Source organism: Heteronotia binoei, chromosome 4 (assembly GCF_032191835.1).
Source record: "Heteronotia binoei isolate CCM8104 ecotype False Entrance Well chromosome 4, APGP_CSIRO_Hbin_v1, whole genome shotgun sequence".
Lineage (NCBI taxonomy): Eukaryota > Metazoa > Chordata > Lepidosauria > Squamata > Gekkonidae > Heteronotia > Heteronotia binoei.
The window spans coordinates 103058989-103073622 of record NC_083226.1 but is presented as its reverse complement, the minus strand read 5'-3'; the positions used below and the strand labels follow the sequence as shown (position 1 = coordinate 103073622).

At 42.8% G+C, this 14634-nt stretch overlaps 1 protein-coding gene across 7 annotated transcripts in view; it reads right to left on the bottom strand.

The window, feature by feature from the left end:
• Positions 1-14634, bottom strand: part of MCC (MCC regulator of WNT signaling pathway) — a 354991-nt gene that overhangs the window by 55751 nt on the left and 284606 nt on the right. For all 7 annotated transcript variants that reach the window (XM_060235592.1, XM_060235594.1, XM_060235593.1 and 4 more), the window contains one exon: positions 11113-11319. In XM_060235592.1, the coding sequence (XP_060091575.1) occupies positions 11113-11319 (207 nt within the window). The remainder of the gene's footprint in view (positions 1-11112; positions 11320-14634) is intronic.

Sequence of the window (14634 nt, the reverse complement as noted above, 5' to 3'; positions counted from 1 at the left end):
CACTCTAACGGTCAGGAAGTTCTTCCTAATGTTGAGCCAGAAACTCTTTTGATTTAATTTCAACCCATTGGTTCTGGTCCTACCTTCCGGGGCCACAGAAAACAATTCCACACCATCCTCTATATGACAGCCCTTCAAATACTTGAAGATGGTGATCATATCACCTCTCAGCCGCCTCCTCTCCAGGCTAAACATCCCCAGCTCCTTTAACCTTTCCTCATAGGACTTGGTCTCCAGACCCCCAACCATCTTCATCGCCCTCCTCTGGACCCGTTGTCTAAATCCTTCTTAAATTGTGGTGCCGAAAACTGAACACAATACTCCAGATGAGGTCTTACCAGAGTAGAGTAAAGCAATACCATCACATCACGTGATCTGGACACTATACTTCTGTTGATACAGCCCAAAATTGCATTTACCTTTTTAGCCACCGCATCACACTGTTGACTTAAGTTCAGCGTATGATCCACTAAGACCCTAGATCCTTTTCACACATACTACTGCTAAGACAAGTCTCCCCCATTCTATAACCATGCATTGGATTTTTCCTACCTAAATGCAGAACTTGACATTTATCCCTGTTAAAATTCATTTTATTAGTTTTAGCCCAGTTTTCCAGCCTGTCACGGTCATCCTGTATCCTGTTTCTGTCTTCTTCTGTGTTTGCAACCCCTCCCAATTTAGTATCATCTGCAAATTTAATAAGTATTCCCTCTATTCCTTCATCCAAATCATTGATAAAGATGTTGAACAAAACAGGTCCCAGGACAGATCCTGAGGCACTCCACTTATCACTCCTCTCCAAGAGGATGAGGAACCATTCACAAGCACTCTTTGGGTGCGATCTGTCAACACAGATCCACCTAACGGTAACAGGATCCAAACCACATTTTACCAACTTGTCAACAAGGATAGTATGTGGGACCTTATCAAAAGCCTTACTGAAATCAAGATAAACGATGTCTACAGCATTCCCCCGATCCAGCAAGGTAGTCACTTTCTCAAAAAAAGAGATCAGGTTAGTCTGACATGACTTGTTCTTGAGAAAACCATGTTGGCTCTTATTAATCACACTCATTCTTTCTAAATGTTCCAGGACCGACTGTTTGATGATTTGTTCTAAAACTTTTCCAGGTATAGACATCAAGCTGACGGGTCGGTAGTTACCTGGATCCTCTTTTTTCCCCTTTTTGAAGATGGGGACAACATTCACCTGCCTCCAATCTTCTGGCACCTCTCCTGTTCTCCAAGAATTCTCAAAAATAATAGCCAGAGGCTCAGAAATTACATCCGCAAGCTCTTTTAGAACCCTTGGATGCAATTCACCTGGCCCTGAGGACTTAGTTTCATTTAAAGAAACTAGGTGTTTATGTACTACCCCTACACTTATTATAGGTTGGAACTTCATACCCTCCTTATATGTTCTGTTTTTGCCATGTTGAGCACCGTTCCCCTCAGAAGAGAAGACTGAGGAAAAGTAGGAATTGAGCAGTTCCGCCCTTTCTTCATTACCTGTTACAATTTAACTTTCTTGCCCTCGCAATGGGCCTACCATGTCCTTGCTCTTTTTCTTACTCTGAACATGAAAAGAATCCTTTTTTTGTTGTTTTTAGCATCTTTGGCCAGCCTAAGCTCATACTGAGCTTTAGCTATCCTAATTTTTTCTCTACAAGCACTGGTGATTTGTTTATATTCATCCTTGGTTATAAGGCCCTCCTTCCAATTCTTAGTCTTTTTTATTTCTCAAGTTTTTAGAGAGCTGATTAAAGAGCCACTTCGGCTTCTTTAGGCTTTTCCCTTTTTTTCTTCTCATAGGAATCGTCTGTGATTGCGCTTTCAGTATTTTGCTTTTAAGAAACTCCCACTCCTCCTGAACCCCCTTCCTCCTAAGTATTTCTGACCATGGGATTTCACCCAGCATAGTTCTAAGTTTATCAAAGTTTGCCTTTCTGAAGTCCAACCTATAAGTCTGACTACGTATAGCTTTTCCTTTCCCTAAGACTGTAAATTCCAAAATCACATGATCATTACTGCCCAGGGTGCCCACTATTTCCACTTCTTCAATCAATTCTTCCTTGTTGGTGAGAATCAGATCCAAGATAGCAGATCCCCTTCCTTCTTTGCTTTCTGGAAAAGGAAGCTGTCAGCAAGACAAGTCACAAATCTATTTGACTTTTCATTTTTAGCAGAGTTGGACTTCCAATAGATGTCCGGGTAATTGAAATCTCCCATGATCACTGTATCCCTTCTCTTGGAGAACTTTGCAATCTGCTGTAGAAGTCTCTCATCCAAGTCCTCTGCCTGACTTGGTGGTCTATAGCAGACCACCACAATAATATCACTGAGACTCATGGTCATCATTTCATGCAAAGATGGCCACAATAAAGTACAGAAATGGTAGGGACCTAGCAGAAGAGATCAGGAAGAGGTGGCAAGAATACACAGAAGAATTATACAAGAAGGATCTCAATGTCCTTGACAACCATGATGGTGAAATCGCTGACCTCGAGCCAGACATCCTGGAGTGTGAAGTCAAATGGGTTTTGGAAAGCATTACTAACAACAAAGCGAGCGGAGATGACGGTATCCCAGTTGAGCTATTCAAAGCCCTGAAAGATGATGCTGTTAAAGTGATACACACATTATGTCAGCAAATTTGGAAAACGCAACAGTGGCCACAGGAAAAGGTCAGTTTATGTTCCAATCCCAAAGAAGGGTAATGCCAATGAATGTTCAAACTATTGCACCATTGCACTCATTTCACATGCCAGCAAGGTTATGTTAGAGATCCTACAAGCTAGGTTTCAGCAGTATGTAGATTGAGAACTACCAGAAGTTCAAGCTGGGTTTTGGAGAGGTAAAGGAACTAGAGATCAAATTGCCAGCATTTGCTGGATTATGGAGAAAGCACGGGAGTATCAGAAAAATGTCTATTTCTGTTTCAATGACTATGCTAAAGCCTTTGTACCAGGGCCTTCTCAGTGGCAGCATCAATGCTGTGGAATGTGCTCCCTGAGGCCATAAGAGCTCTGCAGGATCTCTCCCAGTTCTGCAGAGCTTGTAAAACTGAACTTTTTAAACAGGCCTATAACAACTAGGGGAGAAGGCTGCCGCTTTTATGTTACTGGGCAACTCCACCAGAAAGATCACCAACAGATAAATTGTATACTCTGTATAGCACCAATACTTCGTTTTTAATTGTTTTAAATTATAACTGACTGTCCTATTGTTTTATATTTGAAATTGAGACGTTGGTTTTTATATGATTGTTAGCCGCCCTGAGTCTGTTCGGAATGGGTGCGATATAAATGGAAAGCAAATAAATAAAATAAAAATAAATAAATTGATTGTGTGGATCACAACAAACTGTGGCAAGTTCTTAAAGAGATGGGAGTACCAGACCACCTCACATGTCTCCTGAGAAACCTGTATAAGGGTCAAGAAGCAACTGTCAGAACGGGATGGAACAAATGATTGGTTTAGAATAGGAAAAGGAGTTCGACAAGGATGTATATTGTCACCCTGCTTATTTAATTTATATGCAGAGTACATCATGTGGAATGCTGGTCTGGATGAAGCAAAAGCTGGAATTTAGATTGCTAGGAAAAACATCAACAACCTCAGATATGCAGATGACACCACTCTAATGGCAAAAAGTGAAGAGGACCTAAAGAACCTCTTGTTGAGGATGAAAGAGGAGAGCACAAAAGTAGGCTTGAAACTCAACATAAAAAAAAACTAAGATCATGGCATCCGGCTCCATCACACCTTGGCAAATAGAAGGAGAAGACATGGAAGTAGTGATGAACTTCACATTTCTGGGATTCAAGATTACTGCAGACTGTGACTGTAGCCATGAAATTAAAAGACGTTTGCTCCTTGAGAGGACAGCTATGGCGAACCTGGGCAGTATAATAAAAAGTAGAGACATCATCCTGCCAACAAAAGTCCGTATAGTCAAAGCGATGGTATTCCCAGTAGTAATGTATGGCTGTGAGAGCTGGACCATAAGGAAGGCCGAGCGCAGAAAAATAGATGCTTTCGAGCTGTGGTGCTGGAGAAGAATCTTGAGAGTCCCTTGGACTGCAAGAAGATCGAATCAGTCAGTCCTAAGGGAAATCAACTCTTACTGTTCCCTGGAAGGTCAGATGCTGAAGCTGAAGCTTGAGGTTGGACTACTGTAATGCCCTCTACATGGGGCTGCCCCTGTACCGAACTCGGAAACTGCAGCTAGTGCAGAATGCAGCAGCCAGACTGTTAGTGGGACTACCCCGGTGGGAACATGTGCGGCCTAGGCTGTGGGAACTGCACTGGCTGCCAATTGTGTACCAAGTCCGTTACAAGGTGCTGGTTATTACCTTTAAAGCCTTATATGGCCGAGGACCTGCCTACCTAAGGGACTGTCTCTCTCCATATGTTCCCCAGAGAGCACTGAGATCTAGTTCGCAAAACCTTCTGAAAATCCCTGGGCCAAGGGAGGCCAAGCTAAAAACAACAAGGGAGCAGGCCTTTTCGATAATGGCTCCCCAATGGTGGAACCAGCTGTCTGAGGAGGTGCGGGCCCTGCGGGATCTTAATCAGTTCTGTAGGGCTTCTAAAACCGCCCTCTTCCAACTTGCCTTCTAAGGTGGAATCTTGGCAATGATACCCAGCCATCTTTATATATGTACTGAAACTGTAGCACCATTAATTTATATCAGTTTTAAATTATGTATTTAACTTAAATCTACAAATCTGTATTTAACTGTATTTTATTGTATTAATTGTATTTTATTGTTATATCATGATATATGTATCATGTCTTGTAAGCCGTCCTGAGCCTGCTTTGACGGCGAGGGCGGGATATAAATAAAAATTTATTATTATTATTATTAAATACTTTGGCCACCAAATGATAAGGGAGCACTCATTGGAGAAGATCCTGATGCTGGGAAAGACAGAAGGCAAAAGAAGAAGGGGACGGCAAAAGATGAGATGGCTGGACAGCATTACTGATGTAACTAACACAAATTTGGGCAGACTTTGGAGGATGGTGGAAGACAGGAGGGCCTGGCGTGACTTTGGCCATGGGGTCGCAAAGAGTCGGACTCAACTGTGCAACTGAACAACAACATTTGTGAGTTTCCTGCATTGTACAATGGGTTGAACTAGATGACCCTGGAGGTCCCTTCCAACTCTATGATTCTATGATTCTCTCTGGATTTGCACTGCTACTTCCCTTTAAAGAGTTTCTTGTAGCCTGGCCTGGGATCACATCTGTCAAAAAAATCACAAAAAATGGTTAGTACCACTGAAAGATACTGTTGCCAATTTAACTCTTGTTGCTGGGACCGCTTCCCAGAATCTAGTGCTGTTCCCATTGGCCAGGTCAGAAGCCCAGGAGATGGCTGCTCTAGTGAAGGGAGAACATGTGACTGAGGCACTACAGGGATTGTCTAAAGTCTCTCAGGGACCCTCTGTCTTTTGGTATGCCATCTGTGTCTACTGGGAGCACTGAGAAGGATGCAAAACAGCTGATAGGATCATCCACTGCTGGAAGTCTGAATTTCTTGGAAGCTCCTGGTATGAGAGAATAAAACTTAGCAAAAAGAAGATTTAGCTTTAGGTTTTGCCAGCTGTTCCCACTGGATTTCATCACTGAGTGAATCCCCAGCAGATAGAGGCACCCAAGGTGGATTTATTCCCTGACTTTGGCAGTGATTTTATCAAAGCCCTTGGGAAATTCAGCATCCTCATCTATTATCCCACTTGGGGTGTAAGAGAGGTCCAGGGTTGCCAGGAATTTCAATGAGTGCCTAATATAAAGCTCTTGGGGAAACAGCCTGGCTGCTCCAGTAGTAGGCAAAATCTCTGCCTGCTCCTCATATAATTCAACTTCTTTAACAAAATCTCTGCCTGCTCCTCATATAATTCAACTTCTTTAACAGAAGAGGACCGGCCTACCTGAAGGACCGGCCTACCTGAAGGACCGCCTCTCCCCGTACGAGCCCCAGAGAGCACTGAGGTCAGTAGGAAAAAACAGACTGACTACCCCTGGGCCAAGAGAAGTTAAACTACAGAATACCCGCTCACGGGCCTTCTCGGCTGCGGCCCCATATCTCTGGAACCAACTTCCAGAGGAGGTGCGGGCCCTGCGGAACCTTGATCAGTTCCGCAGGGCCTGCAAGACCACTCTTTTTAAATTAGCTTTTATGAACAGCTGAAGTACAATTTTACAACGAAGAAAATCCGCCATTAGCACTAACTAGAATAGCGTCAATGATAATGTTATAGTTTGTTTTAATTAATGTTCTACTGGTTTTTAAGGTTAAGTTAATGCTTAATTTAATGTTCTTAATGTAATGGTTTTAATTAATGCACCATTGGTTACTATGTTGTTTATTAATGTTTTATTTATTAATGTACCATTGGTCACTGTGTTGTTAGCCGCCCTGAGCCTGCTTCGGCGGGGGAGGGCGGGGTACAAATAAAATTTATTATTATTATTATTATTAGAAGAGAAGGCTGAGGTCTCAGAACTCCCATTTTTGTCACTAAACAGAGGACTGCAGTCCCTGGGGGATCTGTAATTTGTTTTGTTCAACTCTTTTTTTAAAATGGGTTAAAAAATTACCCACACCCTCAGCTCTGCCCCATTCTTGAGCTTAGGGTCTGTCTCTGTCTTTGAGCCCTCTTTCCAAAGGTCTCTACAATCCTTCCTGATTCAGCTTACAGCCAGGAAGGTGATTGGCTTTGGCAGCTTCCCCTGAAATATCCATGGTCTGACTCTCAAACTGCTTGTCGTTATTGGATAAAGGGGAATTTGCTAGTTAGAATTCACATGCGGAGTCCTCTATGTTGAATTCCTGGGCTACAACTGAAAGTGAAAGCAGTCCCTCCTCAGCCTGAAGCATTAATCCCTCTAGGACCCAGAGGCTGATTCAGCATAAGGCGGCTGCTAACATTGTTGTCTTTCTCTCCTTTTTTCTCCCTGAAGGCCTGCAGGGAAATACAAGCCTCCAGCTCCCAACCACACCAGAAGGAAGGGAGGGGGAAAACTTTCTTAGCCATTTGCCCACCAGGTTCCCTTTATAAATGAGTAACACTGGGGCCCAGGCAGAAGAAAAGGGAAAATGCTGGATCAGTGCCCAGAGCACAACCCTACCTTATCTGCAGGGTGCAGCCAGCTTGGACCTCCACCAGCTCTGAATAAATCTTCTACGCCAGGATTGAGGTCTCAGCCTTCTGACCTAGTGTGCCTGCGCGACACAGCTCCAGAGACTGCTACTGACTCTACAGCTCACTTTTGAGTCCCCACAAGTGTAGGATCATGAAGGAACCAGCCTAGGGTTGCCTAGTCTGACTCAGGAAATACCTGGGGACTTTGGGGGTGGAGCCAGGAGCAAGGAAGTGACATCACTTCCAAGTCAACGGTCAAGTGATGTCACTTCCTGAGCTTCACCCCTCTATATCACTTCCAGCACACTGCATCAAACCCCACCTCTAAACCCCTTCATGGGGGTTTAGGAATCCTAATCTCTACTTCACTTAAATTGAATGTGTCCATCTAAAAAATTCAAAGCCATGGACAATGGCTGTCCTCCTACACTTCAAAATGGGGTCTCTTCTAAAACTAAATGTATATATCCCTCCCCAGCAAAAATGATCAGATATAGCAAGGTGCTGTAATGAATCTGAATTTTTTATTGAAGACCTTTTATTAGATACTCCAGCACACCTGATTCTAAAGGCGGGGGGGGGGGGAGGGGGGGAGACTTTAGTGCTAGACTCAATTCAAATGATAAGATTCTAATTGACAAATTTGGATGAAAGCTTGCTAAATAATGTCACTTAATTCAAAACAGATATGGGCTTCCCCCTTAAACACTGGAAGCCATTCCCAACCTAGTAAGACTTAGTTACTGCTGTCTTTGCAGGTCAAACACAATTACAAGCCTAAGTAGCTCTATCATACCTCTGGTAATTCTGTGGTCAGGTATTTCTCAGTTGCATTCCCTTCGCCACAAAAAAGAATTTGCAGCTCTTTATGCTTCAGGAACTTGGCAATTTAGAGGCTTAAGATAATTCACACCAGAGAAAATTCTTATATGCACACTGGAGCATATTATGTCCTCCTCTATGTCTAGCAATTGGGAGTGGAGGTTTGCATATATCACCCCTACCAAAAATCCTAATAAGCAGCTCTGGTTACCATCATGTAATAGAATAGCTCTAGGGTTGCCAGGACCTGTCACTGACCAGAGGCAGGAGTAGATTTGTGAGCTCCAGGTTGGGGTATTCCTGGAGACTTGGAGGTGGAGCCTGGGGAGGACACGGAACTCAGTGGATTACAATGCTCCCAAAGTCCACCCTCCAAAGCATCCATTTTCTCCAGTAGAAATTGACTTTGTAATCTGGAGATATGCCATAATTCCAGGAAATACTTTCAAGTATCAGTTATTCATCTTTCCATTTAGTGGGATTAGAAAAGAACACAATATCAAAGCAATATCTGCAGTACTGCATTTAGAACAACTGAGACTCAGAAGCAATGTTCCCTCTAAGCTGAGGGTTCATGTGAGCAAAAATTCTACTTTGTGAGCTATTGGCATTGAAGTCATGAGTTTCTGCATAAATTAGTTTCATGTGGGGCCATTTTTCCTGAGCTAAGACAAAAATGTGTGAGCTGGAGACTAAAACTGAACTAGCTCACACTAACTCAGCTTAGAGGAAACATTGCTCAGAAATATGTTTAAATGTCATCTAGAACCAATATATTCACAATGCAATAAACTATATTGCTTCCTTTTCACAAAAAATACAATTCCTGTCAAACTATCTGATCTTTACCTGGAAAATCCCTCCCCCCAGTTGTTATAGGATTGGTTTGTTTGGTGTGTTTGTTGTGATAAAAAAACTGCTATATCTTAAGGGGGGGGAAGGGGAGCAGGATAATTAACTCAGCTAAACAATGCTAGCAAATAAAACTAGGTTAGTTTTAACACCCATTTTCTCAAGTGAAAATGACTTCTGTAATCTGGAAATGAGTTGAAGAAGTATGCTTGCACATGAAAAATATACCTTGAATTAAACTTTGTTGGTCTTAAAGGTGCCACTGGGTTCAAAGTTTTAGCAAGGTTTTAAAAATGAAGACAAATTTCTTCAGAATGTTCCAGACACTCGGGCCAGCATATACCAAAGTTAAGCTGAATATGGGGTAGCCAAAGGCAATAAAAGCAGAGGAGGCAATAAATCAGATAAGACTGAATGGAAAATTAAACAGTCTCCACAAGAACACAAGGCTGGGACTGCGCTTAGCCCAGCCCGGCTGAGAAGCACATAAAACGAAAACTTAAGCACTCTAAACCGACACTTTAAATCATTTAAAATCAAGCACTGTAGAAAGCACCTTAGTCACAGAGCAAAACAGCGTCAGGAGCCTACTCCTTGCCTGCACACACGCCCACTGACACTTCCTGTCCTGGAAGAGAGGCTTTTCTTCTTAAAGGCACAGCAACCCCAAAAGTTCTCAATAAGTATTCTACTGCAAAGTTCTGCAGAAGTTGCTGCTGACAGGTTGAGGGCAAGGCAGTTTATCAGTTCATGCATCATTCAAAATCTCATCAAGAACACCTCATGCCTTTCTGTTCTGCAGTGAAGGCACAGGGGAGGTTTGTGTGACGAGAAAATGTTTGCTAGATCTCCAGTATGATCTCCCCTCTCTCTGTGCCTGGAAGAAACGCTTATTTACACACCAACCACCGTTTGAGCAATGAGATCTACAAATCGCGCAGCCTCTACAAATCTTCCTTACTAACAGGACAGAAACCCCCCCCCCTCCCTTCCCTTCTTTTTTGGCTCTTGCTTCCTCACACAGGCACTCACCAATTGAAAACCTAGGCTAACCACCATCACCCCGCTTCTTTGTAGCATGCCTGGGTGATGACTGGACTCCAGTGCTGGGCCTTTGGCGGGTTCAGGGGCTCAGGCAGGCTCTCTCTCTCATTCATACGGACATAAACGGAGGCCCTTTCTCCCTCTATCTTTCATAAAGACACGCATGTTCTTTTCTCTCACTGGCCCAGAGCAAGTGGCACCAAAATTGGCGCCGTTCCCCCCCCCTACAGCTTCCAGATTTTTGGAGAGCGGGGAAGGAGGCTGCAAATTCAGGGATCCCCCGCCAGGGCGGGGGGGGGGGGGTTGGGAAGCCTAAACCAGCCAGGAGGGATACTGGTGGCAAAAGCAGGAGTCAGTGAAGCTCTAAGGCCACTGAGGGACCAGCCTGTGGTTTCAGTATCAAAGGAGCCATGTGGCTGGCTGCCGCAGTGAAGAATGGGATACTAGAGAGGCTTGGGTGCCTAGGTACCTTCCTGTCTGGTTCCCTGGTTGCCTCAATTTCTTTCTTAACAGAACCTTTGAGCTCAACAGAGCTCAAGCCAACACATCCTGCTTCAAGGGCAGGGCCAGTAAGACTGGGAAACCAGGGGATAAGCCTCTCCCCTCCAGATCAAGTTTAAGCCGGCCCTATCCTGGAAGAGAAGGAGCTACATTGCCAGTAGTAAGGACTGCCCCACTACCAGGACCACTGAAGACAAGGACAAGCTCCTAGACAACAGGGGATATCATTAAAATATACAGAAAAAAATCAGCCCACAAAATAGAACATGAAAAAAACAAAGACTTCTTATGTTCACAAGAAAAAAGGGTTATGTTGGAAAAACTGATATTTCTCTTGTGGAGATCTTTATTAACATGTATATATACGGACTGTTGTAAGTCTACTGTATGCCTTAGATACCCCAATTAATCACACTTGCATTCTTCACAAACATCAAATGTTATGGTACCTAAAGGAAGACAAATTAAGCATCGAACCTTTCCATTTTCACAGTTCTAACAGCTGGCTGCTTAGATGCATTCAGCAGTTGTAGAAAGGTCCCCATCAAAGAGAAGATGGAAGCTGAAAGAAGAAACCATTGGATAGAAGGACATGAAAATAGCAAATGAGGCAAGAGCAAAGGCCCTCGAGAAGAGGAAGCTGTACATTTGGACAGAATCTGCTTGCTGGTCCCTGTATTCTGTCAGGCCTATTTCCATAAATCTGTATGTCATGCAGGGGGCTGGCTATTTTACCCTTCTACGTAATCTGTCTCGTTCTTCCCGGATAGCGTTCATGGTGGCCTTGGTCCTGTTGAGCTCCTCTTCTTTACTGCACAGCATTGCAGTGAGGCTCTCATTCTCTTCCCGAAGGCCTGCCAGTTCTTTCTCCCATCGAGACCTTTCTTCTGCCAGATTTGGATATAGGTCTCGCCCTAGCACACCTTCAATTTCTTCTACTGTCTGCAACAATGGAAAGAATTTGACTATTAGAGGGGATCAATAATTTCACATGGATGCACTAAAAAACCCACAAACTTAGACATTCCAGCCCCCCCCCCCAAAGTTATTCAGGCAATTTTTATTAGAAAATAATTTTTGTTTCCTGTTATGTAACAAAAAAAAACTCTACAAGGAATATTTTTCATTAAAATCGTCGCCGATGTCATCATCATCACACTTTACATCTTGTTATACTGATGTAAACTGCAGCATGCAGTATGCAATTGGCATTTATATATCACATTTGCTCACTGGGCATTAAAGAACATCACATACACTAATTAAACTCTAAAATATATAATAGAGTGCACTCCGCTTAATCAGTTGATGTAGAAAGTGGACAGCTGTTTTAGAGGGCCAGTTAAGCAAAATGAAAACCACTATTAACCAGATAAGCTCTGACCCTTTAACAGCTCAGTGACTTACAATGCTAGAACTGACAGAGGATATGGCAAAATCAAACTTTCTCTGCTCTAAGTGATTAAATTGACAAGCGAACCTTAACTCCCACTAAATTAACATTTTATCCACTGTATGGATAAATTCTGATTTTAAGAACTGCAGCAGAACAGCTGAATACCAGACACAAATTATTAATCTTTTTCTCCCTCCCTCTCTCTCATATACACCCAATTCAAGGCAAGGGACAATAGTGGACTACTGGTATCCAAGAAAGACTGGAAGAAAAACATGGAAGTAAACTGCAGGGCAACCTGCATTATAAAAATCATACCACTACCTCGCTTTTAATGTTGAACAGGACATTAACAAACTGTGGTTGCTGCCATCACTACTTGTTTGGCCCTTGGGGAATGCAGCTTCTCCGCATATACAGAGGTGATTAATCGGGCTAAACAATTTTTGACTAATGTTGGTTCTAAAAGATATTATTGCTTATATGGTCATGTGCAAGGGAGAGAAATCGCATGGAAAAATGTGTGAACCAGACTGTACATAACTGGCAGCAACTTCTTTGATCACAGGGCTATTTTTTTACAACACAGCCTGCATAAATGTTTACCCATGTAATCACTGGCATATGTGTGGCCAAGGAAGAGCTGCCCATTTGGAGTGGCTCTGTATACAGAATTTGTATAAAGTTTAGCAATACTATTTAAAAAGTTTGAAACAAGTCCAAATACAAAAATATAAAACCACATAAATTAACAAAACTTCAATAAAACAACAGAATTACATAGTGATTTTTGTTGTTTCAGGGACTTTAGCACAAGGAAATAGCCCCTCCTTAAGGAAGTTATTTTCACTGATTTCCCAAAGAAAATAGTGAACATAAGAGCACTGCTGGATCATATCAGACCAGTAGTCCATCTATTCAAGCTTCCTGTTTCACACAGCAACCAACAAATACCACATAAAGGCTTTTCCTGATGCCACCTAGGTTGTAAATTCTGAATAGGGTTTCCAAGTCCCTTCTTCATCTGGGTGAGGGGATCTTGGGGGGCATTCTGGATGTGCAGTGACATCACCCCAAAGTGATGTCATCTCAGTCAGAATCAACGCTCTGGTTTTGGGGCAAAACATAAACTGGAATATGTAAAGAGGATGTTAAGGGAAGGCACTTCTTCAGGAAGGTCCCATAACACAGAGCTTTTAAGGTTAAAAAAAGAGCACTCCACATTTTTGTTTCCATAATAGTAGTGTTCTGGAGGCACTTTTGGCAAATTTATCAAACACACAATCAATCCTGGCAACAAATGAAGTAAGAGAGTATGCAAGCAAAGGAAATATCCCTATAAGAACACTGTTTCCCATAGGACTACCAACTTTGGGTTGGGAAATTCCTGGAGACTTGGGGTACACCCTAGGGAGGGCAGGGCTTGGAAAGGTGAAAAGACTTCAGCAGGGGATAATATTATAGTCCTCCCTTCCAATCAGCTGCTTTATCCAGGGAAACTGATCTCTGTAGCCTAGAGATCAACTATAATTCCAAGAGATCTCCAGGCCCTACCTGGAGGTTTCAAACCATTTTCCCCTCACCAATACGCCTGTGTAATAAAGAGAACTATAGTTTGCTAATCTTTGCTGATGCAACAAAGACACTTCTAGAATTTGGCCAATCATATTAAGAAGCTATTTTTGGTAGCACATTGACCTTTATTATCATTGGGTATTACCAGTTCCACATATACTTAAAACAGACAATCTGATTTAGTAAATGAGCATCTGAAGCAAAGCACATTTTGCTTGCGTAAGTTCCACTGCATTTGCTGAATAACAGTGCTGAAACTGGTAAGATAAATACTTTCTGTCCTAAAAAGTTTGCCTTGTTGGCTCCTTCCCTCATGGTGGAATGACTTCTCATTGAATGACTTCTAATGCTACCAGTAACCAGGGTATAACTGGCAGCTTCAGAGAAATACACTTTAATTTGCACTCTGCTAATGTTCTAAAAGTTGACCTTAATTTGCCTCTCCAGGAAGGAAAAAGACAAGTTTCTCAAATTAGCTTTCAGTTGGAAATCTGCAGGTTATGACAGAAAAAGCCTTGATATGTTAACAGATGGTAGGGGTCCAATTCATTTCCAACTCATATAACAAAGCTGTTCCCTTCCCCTGGAGGTCTGCTTGGGTGTTCTCTGCTCCTTGGAGGTAGCTGACTACAAAAAAGGTCCCGTGTGGCATGCACCAAGACCATAGTTTGACTGCCAAGTGGCGGAATTTCCTGTAGACTATCCCCCCTTGGTGGCTGATGTAGCTGAGAGCCATAATGTTGTCAGTGAGGACAGAGACAACTTTCCCCTTTAGAGTTGGTAGGGATGAGTGGAGAGTGAGCTTTATGGCCAAAAGTTCAGGGAAGTTGATATGGTGGTGATGATGAAGGTTAGTCCATACCACCCTGATGGACATGCCTTTGAGGTGTGCTCCCCATCTCCATAAGCAGCTGTAAGGATTTCTGTGGGAGAGGAAGGTTGAAATGGGGCATTCTCCAGCAGGTTGGGTGTGTGTTTCCACCAAGATAGAGAAAGGAGCATGTGTTGAGGGATGCTGAGTCTCATATTCCAAGGATGTATTTGAAATATCTGAGAAACCAAAGCTACAGGATTCTAATAGAAAGTTTGGCATTGATCAGAACAACCATAGTTACTGCCATGAGGCCCAAAAGACATTGGGTGGAGATCACCCTTATGGGGATTTGATTTGCTAGATCAGAGTAATTATTGCAGATGCTCTCTGAGGGGGGAGGAATACCCTGCATACATTGGAGTCAGTGATGGCTCAGATGAACGGAATCTGTTTGGACAGGGTGAGGTTGGAT